Source organism: Dromiciops gliroides, chromosome 4 (assembly GCF_019393635.1).
Source record: "Dromiciops gliroides isolate mDroGli1 chromosome 4, mDroGli1.pri, whole genome shotgun sequence".
Classification (NCBI taxonomy): domain Eukaryota; kingdom Metazoa; phylum Chordata; class Mammalia; order Microbiotheria; family Microbiotheriidae; genus Dromiciops; species Dromiciops gliroides.
In genome coordinates this window covers 18,836,025-18,854,906 of record NC_057864.1, presented here as the reverse complement: position 1 = coordinate 18,854,906, position 18,882 = coordinate 18,836,025, and the positions used below count along the sequence as shown (strand labels likewise).

The following is an 18,882-nucleotide window of genomic DNA, read 5'->3' as shown; positions in this document are numbered from 1 at the left end:
GTTTATGCTGCTCTCTCTTTCTCCTTTCACTCTGTGTGTTCTCTAAAGTGCTTCGCTTTGGACTTGTACCTCCACCGATTCTCCTTTCTGTCAACCCCTTCTATTATCTCTTTCCCTGCCTACTCTCCTGTAGGATAAGATGGATTTCCACACCCAACTCAGTGTGTATGTTATTCCCTCTTTGGGCTAAATCCAGGGAGAGTAAGGCATATGTGTGACGCCCCCTCCCCAAATCCTCCATCTTCCCCTCCACTATAACAGTTTTTTCATGCCTCTTTTATGTTAGATAATTTACCTCATTCTACCTTTCCCTTTCCCTTTCTCCCAGTGCCTCCCTCTTTCTCATCCCTAGCATTTCTTTATATATTTCATCCTATGTAACTCACAACTGTGACGTCTGTCTCCATATTTTCCTTCTAACTGCCCTAATAATGAGAAAGTTTTTAGGAGATACAAGTATCATTTTCCCATGTAGGAATGTAAACAGTTTAATCTTTTTGAATCCCTTATGATTTCTCTTTCCTGTTTAACTTTGTTTGCTTCTCTTGAGTCTTGTGTTTGAAAGTTAAATTTTATATTCAGCTCTGGTCTTTTCGTCAGGAATGTCTAGAAGTCCTCTATTTCATTGAATATCCATTTTTCCCCTGAAGGATTATAATCAGTTTTGTTGGGTAGGTGATTCTTGGTTGTAATTCTAGTTCTTTTGCTCTCTAGAATAACATATTCTAAGCCCTCCAATCTTTTAATGCAGAAGCTGCTAAATCTTGTGTTACCCTGACAGTGGCTCCACAGTATTTGAATGGTTTCTTGTTGGCTGCTTGCCATATTTTCTCCCTGATCTGGGAGCTCTGGAATCTGGATATAATGTCCTGGGTGTTTTCATTTTGGGACCTCTTTCAGGAGGCGATCAGTGGGTTCTTTCAATTTCTCTTTCACCTCCTGGTGCTAGAATGTTAGGGCAGTTTTCCTTGGTAACTTCTTGGACGATGATATCGAGGTACCCTTTGCAACCTACCTGGAGTGTACGGTCGGTTGAGGTTTCACGTAGATAATCTGTGAAAGGGGCTTTACGAACCTTAAAGTGTGTCCTAAATGTGAATTACTAGTATTAGTAACTATTACTAAAAAGAAAAGGAAAAACAGTCTTTTTCATGGACAGTTTGCAAACACTAATGTGTATGTTTTTAATAATGTTAATTGATAGGAGAAACAGAAAGCACTATTTCATTGCCCTTGTAACTAACAATTTTAGCCTTTTGCTTTTTACAAAAATAATTTGTTTGCACCTACATGTTCTCATAGCGTGTCAAAAGTTACTTCAAGTTGGATGGTCTTGCTTTCCATCATTCAAAAAGCAAGCATCAGAGAGTGAGTGTGTGGATGCAGGCTTTCACTGTATCAGATCCTTTAAAAAACTTCCTCCAGTTTTGCTGAAATGCCTGCAGGGCCTTGATTCTCTTCCTAAACAATTTTGTTGAAATGATTTGTCACCTGTTTACATTTAAGCAACATTGTCCTTTCTGAGTCAAGACTCCTACAAAACATAATGAGAGGCTTTGTGATTTTTTTTTTTTAAACGGGGCAGTGAGGGTTAAGTGACTTGCCCAGGGTCACACAACTAGTAAGTGTCAAGTGTCTGAGGCCAGATTTGAACTCAGGTCCTCCTGAATCCAGGGCTGGTGCTTTATCCACTGCGCCATCTAGCTGCCCCCAAGGCTTTGTGATTATTAAACACAGTTAAGAATTGAGGGTTTAGTTTTGGAACCCAGTAGACCCACGGTGTAACATTTCTGGCATCTCTTAGCTCTTGGATGTCCTGGGCAGAGCCCCTGTGCCCTTTATCTGCCAATGAGCCAGGCCTGGGCAGTGGGGATGCTGCCAATGTTGTTACCCATCCCCCATGAAGGCCATGACCCTTCCTGCTTAGACCCTTCCTGATTATTTATCACTGGAAAAGAAACCACTAAGGATGCCTAGAGCAAGGCTGTCCCTGGCAAGGTTGTAAATGGAGGAGGCCCCTGTAGAAGCTTTGTAAAGAGGCCAGCATAACTAGGCATGCTGAACAATCAAAACCTTGTCATTTAATTTAAAGAGGGGAAAATGTTTGTCATGCTCATTTAGCAGGAATTTACATATTAATCATGATAATGATAATAATACTCACCAGCCTGTGTATGGCTCTAAAAACATGATAATAATCAGCATGTACACAGTGCAATGATAACAGCAACCCTGGCCAGTGTATACGGAGCACTGCGCGGATATCCTCTCATCTGACCCTCACCACAACACTGGGAGCTAGATGCTGTTATTCTCCTCACCCCCACCCCCATCCCCACAGCTGCCGGCGCCTCTTCTGCTCAGACAGCCCAGAGTGCTGATGCACTGGTCCATCTGGGCACCCCGTTTTCCTGAAGCACATGCTCTGCACTGTGATGGCTGCAGGGAAAAACCCAAGAGCCCAGAGGGAAAAGGGGGGCTGGTAACCAGCCCAAGTCAGGCCATCGCTCTGTGAGCCCCCTTCTCCAGGTGGGAGTCCAGCAGCCAGGGTGTGGTGGCGCTCAGGAACCTCTGCTCATTGGGAGGAGATGGGGGTGGGTGGGGTGGGCATGGCTGCTCAGCTAGGGAGGACCTCGAAGAGTATCAGGATTTCCAGTGGGCAGAAAACAGAAAAGAGGAGGGGGCTGAAGTGGTGGGCTCATCCCAAGCTGGAAGTACCCAGGCGCACAGGGCAAGGGCATCATGCCCTCCCAGGGTGGGCCCTCTGCTTTTCAAAAACCTCATTGATGTTGAAGGAGAGAAAACAGTTGAGTGGAGGCAAGGATTCTGGTGCTGGGTGGGTGTTTACTCTGTCCTTAGCTGCGCCTGCTCACAGCCCTCCCTGTCCCCACTTCATGAGCCAGGCAGGAAAATAGGGAGCCTGTGGCCAGGCCTGGCTTTCCTCTCAGGGTCGATTGTGCCAGGCCCACAGGCCTAGTGCAGTGCTCTCGAGAACAGAGGGTCACGTTCCTAGTATGGGAGGCATTGAAACTGTACTGACCACTCGGGTGTTAAATTATATCACCGCATGCCAAGTACTTTACAAGTGGGAGGGAGGTGCTGTTATCACCCCCATTTCACAGAGGACGAAGCAGACAAGTAGAACTGAAGTGACTTTGCAAAGGGCTCATTTGACTTCTGGTCTTACTGACTCCAGGCCCATTGCTGTCTATTGTGCCAGCCCAACTTTGGGGGGCTCTGGCCCGTTTACAGAGACCTTGATCTTCAGGTTTTTACTTAGCCAGCTTTACGATGGGTTAGTGTTGCTCCTGAACCTTGAATCCATGACAGCTCACCCTATTTCCAGTCATTTATCATTTTCACTTCAGTTTTTGGTTGTAGAATGTTTTCTATCCATAGTTAAGTCTTGATATGCAGAATTTGTTTTCTCTGAACAGGTAATTAGAACCTTGGATCCCAAATTAAATCCAGCATCAGCTGAAATAATGCTACTGAGAAAGCACCTGGCAGAGAAAGACAGAAGGATCGAGATACTGGAGGTATATTGGCCATCTTTGCTGGGGCTCTTTGCCAGCTCCCAGCCCGGGGGGTGGACTCTGCTTTATCTGGGTGTTATGGAGCAGGAGCCCCTGGCCCTGGTAGCCCAGTGAATAAGGGACAGGGGCAGGGCCAGGATCTGAGCCCCAACCTTTCCAGGCCTCTTTCCCACCCTGCCCTGCACCAGTCATCCCTGGCTGATGGTTCTTGATTGGAATAGGAAGATGCATTTCTAAAAATGTACTAGATCTCTTTTCAGTTTGGTGGAGAATCATCTGGGTCGGTTCCTTTGTCCCATCAACAGCCTCAGGAATCGAATGAGTCCAGGCCTACCAGGGACAGCCGTGAGCCCAAGTTATGGCTCCTCCAGCCAAGCCCTGGAGTCACTGTCCTGCTGTCCAGGGTGGCCAGGGAGCCCTATTAGAGAACACGTTCTAACTCACAGAGCCCTTTAGGAATATCCTCACAGCAGGAATTCTTGTTCCTCTTCCACAGAGAAGAAAACTGAAATTCAGAAAGAAATGTCTTTAAGATGACACAGCAGAGCGACAGCTAGGTGGCGCAGTAGATAGAGCACCAGCCCTGGAGTCAGGAGTACCTGAGTTCAAATCCGGCCTCAGACACTTAACACTTACTAACTGTGTGACCCTGGGCAAGTCACTTAACCGCAATTGCCTCACTTAATTTAAAAAAAAAAAAAAAAGATGACACAGCAGGGGGCAGCTAGGTGGCACACCAGCCCTGGATTCAGGACCTGAGTTCAAATCTAGCTTCAGACATTTGACACTTACTAGCTGTGTGACCCTAGGCAAGTCACTTAATCCTCATTGCCCTGCAAAAAAAAAAAAAAAAAAGATGACATAGCAAAGCCCAGTGTTCTCATTCAAGATTTTAGCCTTGCACTCAGTGCTGTCCATTACATACAGTACCACTTACCACTTTGCCTGAGGGGCCTGGAACTTCCTTGACTCCAGCTGAGCTCCTCATGACCTCCCCCAAATATCAATATTTTTTTTTTTTTTAGTGAGGCAATTGGGGTTAAGTGACTTGCCCAGGGTCACACAGCTAGTAAGTGTTAAATGTCTGAGGCCGGATTTGAACTCAGGTCCTCCTGACTCCAGGGCCGGAGCTCTATCCACTGCGCCATCTAGCTGCCCCCCCCAAATATCAATATTGCAGTGTTGGGGTTGGTCCCCAATGACCCTTTGATTAGCCCCTTTTAATTTTTACTTTAAATATTGCCTTTTGTTATCAATATTTTGAGGTAAGCAGTGCATCTTTAGCTTGGAGCTACCTTTTCTGATGAAATCACAGATCCGATTTAAACAAAAAAAAGCACCTTTTGATTTATGTGAATTGATATATTAAAAAATAAAGTACCTACTGTGTGCTGAGTACTTTGCCAGGCTTTGGGGACACAAAGACAGATGAAAATGGTCCCTTACCGCTCAAGTTGCTTACATTCTGTTGGCTTGTACACGAACACATGTAAACACATAAAAAAGAAATCAAAACTTCTTATGGGAAGGAAGCACTGGCATGGGGGAAATTGGAGGAGAACTAGGGATCAATATATTTGAAAATAACATGTTCTAGACTAATTTAAAGTCGTGCAAATCACTATATTCCTAAAGAAAACACATACGTGTCCATAGATCTGTGCATAGATACGTAACTTGGCCAAACTTGCCCAGTTCTGTTTATTTCATTACAAAAACACTTGAGAACTGTAAACGATTATTTGTTTCCCTTGGTAGGTGGTAGGTAGGAAGTCTTTTTTCCACTATTGACATGTTTTGTTTGTTTTATATATCACTTATATTTCCCAGTATGTTCCTACCTCCAGAGGCTCTGCCTTATAACAAAGAAGAAAAAAACCCAGGTCAGCAATACTGACCTGTCACACATCACCTGAGTGTGACAGCTGGTACAGCATTCGGCCTCCTAGGTCCCCACCCCTTCAGAGAAGAGAGGACCATTTTCACCCAGCTTTGCTTGGTCACTATAACTAGGTCACTGTGATTTCATAATGTAGGGAAGAAAAGGGAATAAGCATTTACATAATATCTATTATGCGCCAGGCACTGTGCTAAGCACTTTACAAAGATGATTTCATCTGACCCTCATTACTACCTTGGGAGAGAGGTGCTTTTATGACCCACATTTTTCAGATGGGGAAACTGAGGTAGACAGAAGGTAAGTGACTTGCCTAGACAGTGATGAAGTACCTGAGGCCAGATTTGAACTCAGGTCTTCCAGACTGCTAGTGCATTGTTCTTTCCACTGCCTTGTGTTCCAAGGCATTTGTAAAAGGTGGTCATGTTCAAGCTTTGCAATTCTATATGGAATTACAGGCTTATCTTTTATACTTTCAGGAACAAATTTTATTAAAATGTTTGGTAAAAGTAATTCATTCTATTTGTATTACCTGGGACAGTCTGATTTTTCTAATATTTCTTGCATCTTTTCCCAGAGTGAATGTAAGGTAGCAAAATTCCGTGATTATGAAGAGAAACTCATTGTGTCTGCCTGGTATAATAAGGTAGGTTGAAATCTAGCTGATTTAATTGATTAGAGAGAAAAATATGTTAGCCAACTTCACTTCATTAATAGATTTTTAAAAATTCTTTGATCTGAAACAACCGTTCCATAAACATGTTTCTAAAAACATCTAAATTCTTTTGTCACCAAATTCAGTTCAGCAAATGTTTATTCAGTGGATGCTTATGTTTAAAACACTTTGTTAAGTCCTGGGGATACAGGGTGAAAGACCAATAACCCCTGCCTTCTGTGTGCATACAGTCTCTGGGACTTTGGAGGTAGAGTGGGATGGGGTCTACCTGGGACCTACATGCAAGTATGATATAAGGTGGAACGTGGCAGGAGCAAGGCTTGGAGGCAGACGGGGCATCCTCAGGAAAACAGCAGAACAGAAAGAGTCCTGGGGGGGACACTGCCCATGGTAACATTTTCTTTTATGAGAGAGATGTAGCTAAGGAGTGTCAGCAGCCCAGGGTACTTCAGGCTGACACTGGTGACTGGAGAGGAGACAAAAAGTAGATAGATGTGAAATGGAACTTCTCTGTGTAGACTTTCATAACACACTGTCTTCATCCTTGGTGATTGTGGAGTCATAACCTCTGGATGTGATGTCACTGTGCTGTATATGCTATGTGAAGAACTGGAAATTACAGTGACGAATGCAGAGACAGGCAGAGCCCTTGTGTTTGATAAGTGTCAGGAGGAGATGCATGCTGGGCAGCACACCTCTGTTAAGCCACTGATTCTACTTTTATCCTCAGAGATGAAAGAATCCCTAAAATTTGGACAAACTCCTGATGTACCAAGGGCATCCTTGATGAAAGTCTGTGAAGGGAATCAGGGAGTTTTCACTCCTGGTTTCCTACAGCAGTCACCCCCTCCCAGAAGAAAGGTGTAGAGAATGTGAGGTCTCACTCAGCCCATTGTTTGATTCAGGGGAGCAAGCAAACACTGTGGGGAGGTTCTGCTCCTTGGGTGACTCCTCACATGCCAAAGTCGTACAGGATTCCATGAGAGAGAGGGAGAGAAAGAGAGAGAGAGAGAGAGAGCACAAACCCTCTGATTATCACCATCAGGCAATACACAAAATGGCCTAACAAAGGAGTCTACCATCATCATGAGAGAATCCAGATGGATGAAGGGATGCCCTCTGGATGCTCCTGTTTGAGGTGATGTGGATCATAAAGCATGCAGCCCCAGAACACTGCAGAGCCCCATCCATGAGGGCGTGATCATTCAGAGCATTGAATGAAGACTGATGCCCCATGTCCCCATGACCATGCATATGGATCAGCATGCACAGCTCACAGGGCAGAGCCGCAAGAGCTCAGATTATACAGAAAGAGGATTGCTTATGAGGACCAGGACCCCAGGCTTTGGCCTGCAACAAAGGTCCATTTTCGTTGCTCTTGTTTTGTTTTTTCCAAGTAAGCACTGATCTTTTTCTGCCTTGAAGAAATAAAAGGGGGAAAACCTTTGTAACAATATTCCATGGTCTGATGAGAAAGCATACTTCCCACTTCCTGTCAGAAAGGCAGTAGAATCAATAAGCAGGAGATGAACATTTTTGGACAGGCAGTGTGGTAACTTGTGCTGGAAAGACCGGTGTTCTGGTGATGCTGCATGTCTGTGAGTCCTGAAATTCTTTGAAGAATTAAAGTTGAGGGTCCTCTCAAGGGAAATGGAGATGTGCATGGCAGATAAGAGGAAAAATGAGCTGTTGTACAAGAGAATTAACATAAAGGATGATGTTGCCAGCATTTGTGAGTAGAAAAAAGATGAGCCAGTTACATAGTGAGAAGGGAGGATGATCAGTGTGCAGCCCATATTCCCTTTGCTAGACGCACCATGTCAGGAGAGCCGCCTCCTCTCACTTCAGCTTGATGCTATAATACAAGGAGTCCTCACGCTAAGAAGATTATAGACCTGTGGAAGTAGGAACAGGGTGGCTTAAAAAAATCTTTGGGATAAAAATCCATAATTGGCTTTCTAACTTAGATACTTGACTTTGAAGCTGTTTTTTTTCTTCTGTTGAATTATTGTTGTGCTGTTTAAACTAAGAAGGGGGAAAGCAAATAGAAATAAAAAAACTTCTACAATCTGTTAATACTTCCTAATAATCATTATTATAATAACACTATTATTAAGGCACGAGAGTATTGTTCACATAGTCCAGCTGTAGAACCAGAAATGGAGGTGTGGGCTTCAGATCGGGATGATGAGACAGAGGGAAAGGTCCCTTTCAGCAGTGCAGAATGGTGTTGGACCAGTAGTCTCCTCCACTCCCCATTGCATTGGCATATTCATTCACTATCCTGATGTTTCTATAAGCTAGCTGCTGGAGGAAAGGACAAATTAACTTTGACATGAGGATCTAAGAGTTTTCTGGCTTGCCTTAATGAGAATTTCTTTTTTTTATCAATTTTTATTGAATATTTTTCTTTTTTATGTCATCAGGATTTCTTCCCAGTATCGCCTTCTTAGAGAGGTATCCCATGTAACAAATAGTATATTTTTAAAGAGTAAAAAAAAAAAAGGAAAACAATTGGCATAATTGATCGATACTTTGAAAAACAATCAGCATAACTGATCAATACTTTGAAAAAGTGTGAGAAATTAGGCAACACTTATGGATGTCTCACCTTTGCAAAGGAATGGGAGAGGGGTCTTTTCATTGTTCTTCTCTCAAGCCAGGCTCAATTGTTAGATCTTTTCAGCATTCACTTTGTTTGATTGTGTGTGGTGGTCCTGGGTCTTTCCATTTATGTTGTTGTAGACATTTTATGCATTGTTTACTTGGCTTTGGTGACTTTGCTTTTGGTCAGTTCAAGTAGCTCTTTCCAAGCTTTTCCCGTATTTGTTATATTCATCATTATAGTCATAGTCTTCATTTTGTTTAGACATTCCCCATTGACATCTTCTGTGTTTCTGATTTTTTGCCATAACAAAAAGGGGTAATATAAGTATTTTGTTATACAGGGGAACTTGCTTCTTATCAGTGGCTTCCTTTGTAATGAAGCCCAGTCATGAAATTTCAAGGCCAAATTTAGTCACATTATTTGTACAACACCAAACTGCTTTCCTGAACAAGTTGTATTGATTCCCAGCTCTTCCAGCAATATACCAGCGTGCCCCTCTTCCCACAATCCCTCCAGCACCGACTATTGCCATGTTTTGTCATCTTTGTCATTTGGCAGGGTGTGAGGGGAAACCTCGGGGTTGTTTTGATTTGCATTTCTCATCTTAGCAGTGATCTGTAGTGCTTTTTCAGGTGGTTATTAAGAGTTTTCAATTCTTTTGAGACGGGTTTGTTCTCATCCTTTGACCATTTGTCATCTTGATAATTGCCTTCTTTAAAAGGAAGCACCAGTTAGGAAAACATCTGTTCAAGATCTGATTCTCACCAACAAGAAGTGTTAGGTTCCTCGTGGGAAAACGTCTGCTGTTTTCTAGATTTTGTGATAGGGAAAGAAGCTAGTTGCTGCTGACATGATCCTTTGCTTTTGGGAGAGCATGTTTCATTGCCGTCAGAGAACCACAGAAGAGCCTAGAATGTTCTGGGTGGGAGGGTTAACCCATGTCAACCGGACAGAACCAGCCTCTGACTTGTGAATGACCAGAACCAAACAGAGCAGGCTAGAGACAGGTGAGTTAGGAATTAAAGAGAAGTTTGATTTTCAGAGAGGAAAAAAGGCTTGCAAGCAAGGCACATATGGGGGGGGCCCTGCCCCTAGTGGGGGGGGGCGGAAGCAGTATAGAGAGATCCCAATAATTACACTAGTGGCTGCCCATTGAGCTGTAGCTTTGGCAATGAGGGATAACAGCAAAAATGTGACAAGTTTGATTGATTGCAGGACTTTTCGAATTTGTCCTCTGCTTGTCGTTGATCAGAGAACACCTGGTAATTGTGTGATTCTTCCAGAGGGTGAGATCATACAGAGAGTGATTACAAAGGATTGTTGTCCTGCCAAGCTCAGGGCACAGCTTGTATGCTGGACCTTACCTCTGGAAAAATCAGGGGTCTCTTAATATTTTGTCATTTTCCCCTTTTGGCCAAAGGGAGGGGGTCTGAAAGAGCCCAGGGGGGTAGTTAAGTATATCCCAGGTATCATTGCTAGCCACTGTTTGCTTGCAAGCAGAAAAAGTGGGGCAAGAATGCAGAGAGGGAAAATGCCAACACACACTTGAATCAGGGTCTTGGTGGCTAAGCACATAACAAAAGGAAAGAGTATTAAAATTGTAAAATGTTCATACTTGCATCTTATAATAGTTCCAGTATCTACCTATTGTTTAATAGAATTAGTATTGTACTTACAAAACTTGATTATAGAAATTTTCTATAATTGGACATAGTCATAGGGTGTTAAAAACAAGGCTCAGGGTTAACCAGGTGGGAATTTTCATTTTCAGAAAGGAAAGAGCACAGTAGGGAAATAGAGTCATAAGGATCTTACCTTGAGCCTGGCCAAAGTTGTGCCCCAAACTTTTCCCAGGCACAAATAACCACTTTTAGTTGTTCCTAGACTGCAACACATGCCATTTTCTATTATTGACTTCATGACAAAACAGACAACTATCCCTGTAATCAAAGCTTAAAATAATAGAGATTACAGTCCCAGGAATTTTTACTTTAAATAGCAAAATTTCACTAACTACAACTTGGGGCTTGAATGTCTTTCCTGATGTTTCCCTAACAGTTAACATTTCATTTATCCTTTCCTTATGAATTAAAACTACCCTTATTCTGGGGCTTCATACATACAGCAAATAACTGATAGTTGACTCATCATTAATGTGTCAAAGCTACATCTTTAAACTACCTTATACACTTTCATAATAGCCAAGATTTTTAAATGAAAATTCACTTAAATATTAAAATATTTAACAGTTTTCAAATATCTATTTTAATCACATCCTTTTAAAAGCCCAATTCATGTGTAACAGTATCCGGATAAAAAAATTGTTTTGTCTAACATTCATTCTTGTTACAATGGTCTCTCAAATTTCACAATATAAGAGAATTTAGAAATGACAATAACACAAACAATATCATGCATTTGAAACATGAAACAAAACTTCAGAAGATATCAATTGCACTTCTAAATTATTGCATATAAAAATCATTGATCTATATTACCTTTGACATTTTAAAACCACTTTTAAATAATCAGGTATGAAACAATTACATTCAGTTAAATAAATAATAGTAATATGGTGCTTATCATATGTTAGTCACTGTGTTAAGCACTTTACCATCATTATATCATTTTGATTTCACAACAGCCTTTGGAGGTGGGTACCATTATGATTTTTCTCTTTACAGATCAGGAAACTGGGGCAGAGTAAGATAACATGCCTAAGATTACACAGCTAATAAATTTCTGCAACCAGAACATGATTCGTTTTCCTAGATTTTCCAGCAATTTTTTTAAACACCTGTATTTGGGAATCTGATCTGAGATGAGAGGGGTTAAGAGAATAAGAGGGAGAGGGTGTCTGACAAGAGATTTTTGGTTTAAATAATCTTTTCTTTTTTCATGGTCAGAAATGTCAAGGAAGGTTTAACAAGCAGTTGCTTTAAAGTGCAAACCCTTACCATTTTTTTTCTTTCTTCACTGTAGGATTATTTCCAAACTAGTTGCCTTCCTTCATTGTCCTAGAACAATGAAGCTATCAATCTTCAGAGGAATTGCCATTTTACATTTAACTTTTATAATTTTTTAAAAATAAAATTTAATCCTTATTCTTCCTTAAAACAAATTCTACGGAGTGATACCCCCAAACTTACTAAGATATTTCAGAAAAGACTGAGTTCCTGGAATTATTCCAACCTCAGGAGTTTTCCTCTGCAATCTTACAATGATTAATCTCCAAATGTCCAGAATCTGCTCAGATCTTTTTAGTTCTACAAACTTTAATTATCTGACCATTTCTGTAATTCCAACTTAGCCCATGTTGACATAACAAGAAAAGTGTTTTTCAGGCTTTTCCTCTTATAACTTAATCTCCCGCAGAAAGCAGAGAGTCGGAGTCACTCCTGCATCCAGAGGTAACTGCTTCAAATATGAGAGTTCACTGATCTCTCCCAGTGTCCTAAACTCTTTAGCTGCAGCCCTTAGAAGTTTCTTCTGGCTGACTGCGCTTTAAATCTTTCAAGGGAACAGAATCTACAAACAGCACAAACAAGACACAGACATTTTACAAAAACACACCGACAAAATGACAGGACAGATACAGGCACAAAGCTAGAAGTGTCACAGAAACACCCCTTCTGCAACAAACACAGGCAGCATTCCACAAAGACAAATTAGACCACAGATTCACAAAGCTCACAATTATAATCTCAACTTAACTTTAACTGGTTCAGCAGAGGCACACAGTCTGCATGGGGGGAACCCAACAGAGGCACACAGTTTGCATGGGGGGGAACCCAACAGAGGCACACAGTCTGCATGGGGGGGAACCCAACAGAGGCACACAGTTTGCATGGGGGGAACCCAACAGAGGCACACAGTTTGCATGGGGGGAACCCAACAGAGGCACACAGTTTGCATGGGGGGAACCCAACAGAGGCACACAGTTTGCATGGGGGGAACCCAACAGAGGCACACAGTTTGCATGGGGGGAATCCAACAGAGGCACACAGTTTGCATGGGGGGACCCAGCAGAGACACACAGTTTGCATGGGGGGAACCCAGCAGAGGCACACAGTTTGCATGGGGGGAACCCAGCAGAGGCACACAGTTTGCATGGGGGGAACCCAACAGAGGCACACAGTTTGCATGGGGAGAACCCAACAGAGGCACACAGTTTGCAAATGTTAACCCGAGATGTGCACAGAAAGAGAAAAAACCAAACCAAACCAAGGTGTGCAAGTTATGAGAGGATGTCCCTCTTACCAGAGTGATCTGAGATGAATCCCCAGAGGAGCCCAGGGGTTTTTCCTCACAAAGAAAGGCAAGCTTGAGCAAAGGTGAGAACTCAGAATGGATTGGAACAGGAAGACTTCACAGACTCTCCAGACGAGGAGCTGGACTCCGGAGAATCCTCCAGTAGATCCTAGTCTACTTTTGCTGGTTCTGGAAAGTCCACTTGTCCCAGTTCCATGTCCAATCCCATTTCTGAGACCAAAATGTCAACTGGACAGAACTGGCTTCTAACCTGTTTGGCTGTAGACAAACAGAACAGGCTGGAAACAGGTAAATCAGGAATTAAAGAGTGAGGAAGAAGGCTTACAAGCAAGGACCCATGTGCTGGGGCCCTGCCCCTAGTGAGGGGACCCGAGACAATGTGGAGAGAACTCAGTGCTTATATTAGTGGCTGCCCATTGAGCTGTAGCCTTGGCAATGAGGGGTAATAGCAAGGATGTGACACGTTTGATTGACTGCAGGACTTTTCGAATTTGTCCTGTGCTTGTCTTTGATCAGAGAACACCTGGTGATTGTGTGATTTTGCCAGAGTGTGAGATCATTCAGAGAGTGATTGCAAGATTGTTGTCCTGCCAAGCTCAGGGCACAGCTTGCTTGCTGGGCCTTACCTCTGGAAAACAAGGGGTCTCCTAATATTTTGTCACCCAGGAGGGCCGTGAGGTTTGGGGAATCGCTATGTAAGAAAAAATGTTTCTAATGAGGTAGTGGAGGAGGCCTGTCCAGAGACCAGTGTGGACTCACAGGGTATCACTGACTGCCTCCAGTTGACGAAGGGCACATACAGAAAGTGGGAAGAAGAGTAGAAGAGACAGTGAGTCATGTTTAGTGTTGAAAGAGTATAAATAAGTCTGGAGATTGAGGGGCCTGCAGCAGGCCAGTGGGGTGAGAATATCCATTCATTTCAGGTCATTACAGCTATTGAAGAAAGGAGGGTCATTGGGAATAGTCTGGCAGGGGTGAGCGTGGTGACTGGTGAAAACAAAGGCCAAACGACTCCATTCATCTCTTGCTTAATAATGACTTTTGGACAGGGATGTTTAATAGCCAGCATAGGTATGGAAAGAGCAAGAAAGAACGTGGCTGGCCTTCATGATTTGCTAGGCCCAGGGTGGGTGTGATTTCTGAACCATTGGGGGGGAACCCAACAGAGGCACACAGTTTGCCATCGCTCCCCAGGAGAGGCCTTGCACTACTAAGAAGGGGCATATCTGGCTTTCCAAAGAAGCGAAGAACAGACCAGAGAGCTTGGCTTTGATTTCTGGCAGAACTGTAGAGCCTATTGTTAAAAGGATTCCCAGGAGCCAGCCTGGCCTCATCGAGAACAAGTTTGCCTCACTTGCTTTTGGACGGGGTTCCCAGGCTGATCCAGCAGGGGAACACTGTAGATGTTGCGTACTTGATTTAAGAAATAGAGGCCTTTGATGAAATCCCTCACACTCTCTATTTGAGCTACAGGAGAGCACTGACTGCTGTGTCTAGCTGGTTAATGGCCAGATTCAGTCAGCATGAATGGTTCCATTCCCTTGGAGGGGTCTTGAGTGTGGTTCCTCAGTTCTCTGTTTAGCCTGGAAGTCAGCAGCAGTGCATCAGTGGGATCCTGGCCTTGGGCCTCCAGAACATGGCCTGCACTAGAATCCTGCCCCAGATAGGGAGTGGTCTGGGAAACCCAATGGGACAATGCACGCAAAATGCCTGGCAAGTTTGGCAGCCACGGATGTGAGCTTATCCACTGTAATGGAGGCACAGCTGGCAGAAGGGCTCTTGTGTAGAGAGCAGCAAGTTCACTGGTTCTCTCTGACCTCCAGAGGCTGCAGGAGGATTGACCTGTGGATGTTGTAGAGAGGTGTCTCTGGGCATTTTTATCAAGTGCCTTTTAAGTGCTGGGCACTGTGCCAAGCACTGGGGATACAAACTAAAGCAAACAGCACAAAAGAATGGCTGCTCTTTAGACAAAGTGCATGAAATTCTGCAGTGCTTTGAGATCACATGAGGGAGAAGTCACTTTAAGAGGGCTCAGGAAGTGTGGAAAATGGCAGCATCTGAGCCTTGACCGAGAAGCAGGGGTGGGGAGCAGAGTCATCCCTGGCCTAGGGAATCTGAATATGTGTGGCACAGGGGCAGTGGCATTGGCAGAGTAAAGGCCAGATGGATTGTATCTTATAGCGAGCCACAGAGAGTCCAAAGCCCGTCTGCTGGAGGGATTCAGAAATCACTCCCTCACCCAGTGGGCGTGGAGGCTGCTTCCAGGGTGGCCACCCTCGCCTTGTCAGCCATCGAATTGAGTGAATGTGTTCCATGTTGTTTTCTCTTCTCTAGAGTCTCGCTTTCCAGAAGCTGGGGATGGAATCCAGACTGACTGGAGGTAATGGGGGCTGCAAGGATACTGTTGCTTGCCCTCCCACGCGCTCCTTCCTCGCACAGCAACGCCACATCACCAATACCAGAAGAAATCTCTCTGTTAAAGTACCTGCTGCAACATCTGATTAAACTCCAAAAGAAACACAGACCCTTAAGTGCCCTTAACCCATTTGTAGCTTCCACAATCCTTGCAGATTAAAGAGCCAGTCATGGTGCTGGACAGATGCAGATCAGCTCATCAGAAAGAAAATCAATGAAATTGATTTCTGTGAGGCAGTTGTAGCAGCTACATCCATCTTTTCAGATGGCCAGAAATGAGGAATTGAAATATATTAGAAAGCACATATCTCAAAGAATTATATTTGTCTTCAGAGTATAGTGTTTAGAATTGCAAATTGGCAATGTATATTTAAATTAAGATGTCAGTTTAGCCTGGTAACTTGATTAACAAGGCATCATTGGAAATTTATAATTTGAAAAAATGCCAGCTATTTTTTATCCTACAAGATAAAAATCACTGATGTGAGCACACCAAACTGAAGAAATCTTGTTTGGGCGGGTTGGTGTGCTGCTTTAGTTATACCAATACTTGTTCAATTTATTCTTTCTATTCTTACCATTAGATGAGATGATTTTAGTATTTATTGGAAGATGATTCTCCTGTTGGAAAAAAATAAAGGTTGCAATAGCTTTTCTATAAATGCATATGACTAAATAGGAACATTTTCAGATACCTGAGAGGTCAGAACCTCTCTGGGCAGCTATTAATCATAAATGGGACCATTCCTAGGATTAGGCCCTAGCCAATTTTGTTGAAATCTTAGACAGGAATTTAACTGTCTTTTAAAAAGTTATTTTTAATAACTAGAAAATAAGCTAAAAACTAAGATTTATTGTGATATATTCATAGATGTTTTTTTAAAAGTCAGTTGGCAGGGCAAAATAATTTATTGCTTCTAACATTCCAGAGTTTTCAAAACTGACTTGAAACATTCATTTTGCCTCTGTCTTTAAGAAGGGGCATTATATTAGAAAACCACATGAAATGAAATTAATTTGGCTTATTCCCTAGGGAGCCACCCTGTGGTACTGAATCCACCAACGCCAAGAGTCATCAATGTATTATAGCCTGAAGTTTTGGATTATCCCTAATGGATGTGATTTTTTTCATCTGTTATGGAGATACACGCTGAGTCCTTGTCTGGGCAGTCAGTAAAAGTACATTCGCTGTTTAAATAGCAGCTTCATCCCATCTCAGGCAGAGTTGTAGAATGATGGTGTGGGCAGGTTACTGAACACTGAAGACGAGTGATTCCCAGCATTAAGACCTATATTTCTGTCTACTGAGGGCTTTTCCAAGAACTCTCTTCTTGGTGTCTGCCCCTTAGACATGATGTCTGTCCTGTGCTTAGCCTTTTAATGCTAGTGTATCTTTACAGAATGTCGTGTTGTTCTGTCTAAAGTATTATGTGTTTGGATCTTTGGTTTAGGGACTGTCCCAGTAAGCTTCTTCAATTTATTGAAAGGATAGAATAATATACAGCTTAAGCTGGTGCAGGCTGGGATCCTCGTGAGCAAGCATCAAGCGCTTCTTGTACGACGCTTTTTGTATGATTTTTTTTGTGCAGGGCTGCCCACTTCTGTTGACTACCTCTGGGGTTTTGATGATTTTGACTGGTGCAATGATGTGGTTGGTTTATATTTTGTATCTTTGTAAGCTCTGCTTGTCTGTGATTTTATTGAAATGGAGAAAAAGCCTTTATAAATATTTTAGCATGCTGTGTAAAGTTTTGTAACTTTGTGACATTTCGGTGCACCCTAGTGAGCAGAGAGGATTGTCACTTCAGTGTTTAATACATGTTTGTAAATGAGATTTAACAAAAGCATCAATTTAATTTTTAAATGAGATTTATTTGAAAGCAGCAGTTTCCCTTCTGGCTAGCCCTGCTCTTTTCATCAAATCTCAGTTGGTGCTAAATAGAATTCCTGTGTCCTAGTTGAATTGCTAGTGAAATTTAACAACTACAGTACTGGAACATCCACGTCTGTGCAAGGGACATGGTCAGGTTGCGTTTGGTTCTCTTAACATATGGGGACAACAGCAACAATAACCACCACTACCACCCCCCTTTGGGAGACACCTCACTTCTTCAGTGAAGCCCCAGGATTGCATAGGAAGGGTAGAGGTAGAGTTTCTCTGTGATAGTGGTTGTAATAAAAATAGGGAAGTTCAAGGACCATTCAAATGTGAGTACCTGGCCTGGTTGGTTGAAAGAGAAGGTTGACACCCTGTGGGTGATGGACCATTAGAAATAATTTATCATGATTCAGGATTGGTGTATTTCTTCTTTAAAGGTGTATGTTCTCCAGGGACTGGGATGAGTTGACCATGGAGTACACACACACACACACACACACACACACACACACACACACACACACACACACACACACACACACACGGCAGGGGGGGGGGGGAGAAAGAGAAAGAACCCAATTCAGGATCAGTTCTTAATTTGGAGTCTCTATTTTGAGATTTTTATTTCTTTTTCAAAGTGTGGTGGTGTACTTACATACATGTGTGTATACATATGTATGTGTATATATACTGTGACAATGATGTTTAGTGTATCTAAGATTTATTGAGAATATTGAGAAATATTTGAATTTTACTCTATTTTTCCAGTGAATAATTAAGGTTTTTGAACATATTATTTAGTACAGATTTAAATTATTCATATATCTCTTAAACTTTTGTCTGGAAACCTAAATGGGGTCTCCCTCTCATTTTTTGTCATCTTATGTTTAATGTTAACTGATAAGTTGAATGCCAATAGATAAAGTTCTTCCTAATCTAAGACTACTTGTGTCTACCTACAAACACATCTGAACCAGTGAAAAATCATTCCAGCAAGTGAATCTTATCGTCTCTCCCTTATGTTCATCCTGCTGTATTTAGTCAGAAGCTTCTCAATTTATGGAAATGTGTGTGCATGTAAATATGTCTGCATACATTCTTGTGAGTGTTCTTTTTAACCTTCAGTGAAATAGTTTATGGAATCACTAAGGCATCAACTTCATTTTTTTTTTTAAAGTAAACCAACAGTTTTCTGAACTTGATGTAGTTTTGTGTAACAATCTACCTGTCAAAGGTACGTGAAGGCCCTTCCTCTTTTCTGTGGGAAAGTTTTACTTGGACCCAGTTTTGAAACCCAACAGAAGCAATACTTGATTTATTTTCCTGAGTAGTCAGGACATCCTTTTAAAGTCGTGGCTGTCCACTAGCAGACGGACCAACAACAAAGCACATGGTCAGGTTCCTGATGCCTTTCTTGCTCTCATCTCCAATGGACCTGCCGGCTTCACAGTGGACACACGCAACACATTGCCTGCTTTAATTTCCAAATGTTGCTGTATGTTCACCTTAATCAGTTTAGAAACAATGTTGCACTACTTTTTATTCCTCCCTTCTTTGAAAATGTTCTTTTTATATTTACATAAAGACTGAAGAAAGTGA

At 42.4% G+C, this 18,882-nt stretch overlaps 1 protein-coding gene across 5 annotated transcripts in view; it reads left to right on the top strand.

The window, feature by feature from the left end:
- HOOK1 (hook microtubule tethering protein 1) overlaps positions 1-18,882 on the top strand; it is a 57,505-nt gene extending 38,623 nt beyond the window's left edge. For 4 of the 5 annotated variants that reach the window (XM_044001674.1, XM_044001675.1, XM_044001672.1 and 1 more), the window contains exons 20-22: positions 3,438-3,539; positions 6,011-6,079; positions 15,324-18,882. In XM_044001674.1, coding sequence (XP_043857609.1) covers positions 3,438-3,539; positions 6,011-6,079; positions 15,324-15,494 — 342 coding nt within the window. In that variant the 3' untranslated portion in view covers positions 15,495-18,882. Of the gene's footprint in view, positions 1-3,437; positions 3,540-6,010; positions 6,080-7,154; positions 12,612-15,323 lie in introns of those variants that run through there. The other variant, XM_044001673.1, reaches the window with a different exon arrangement.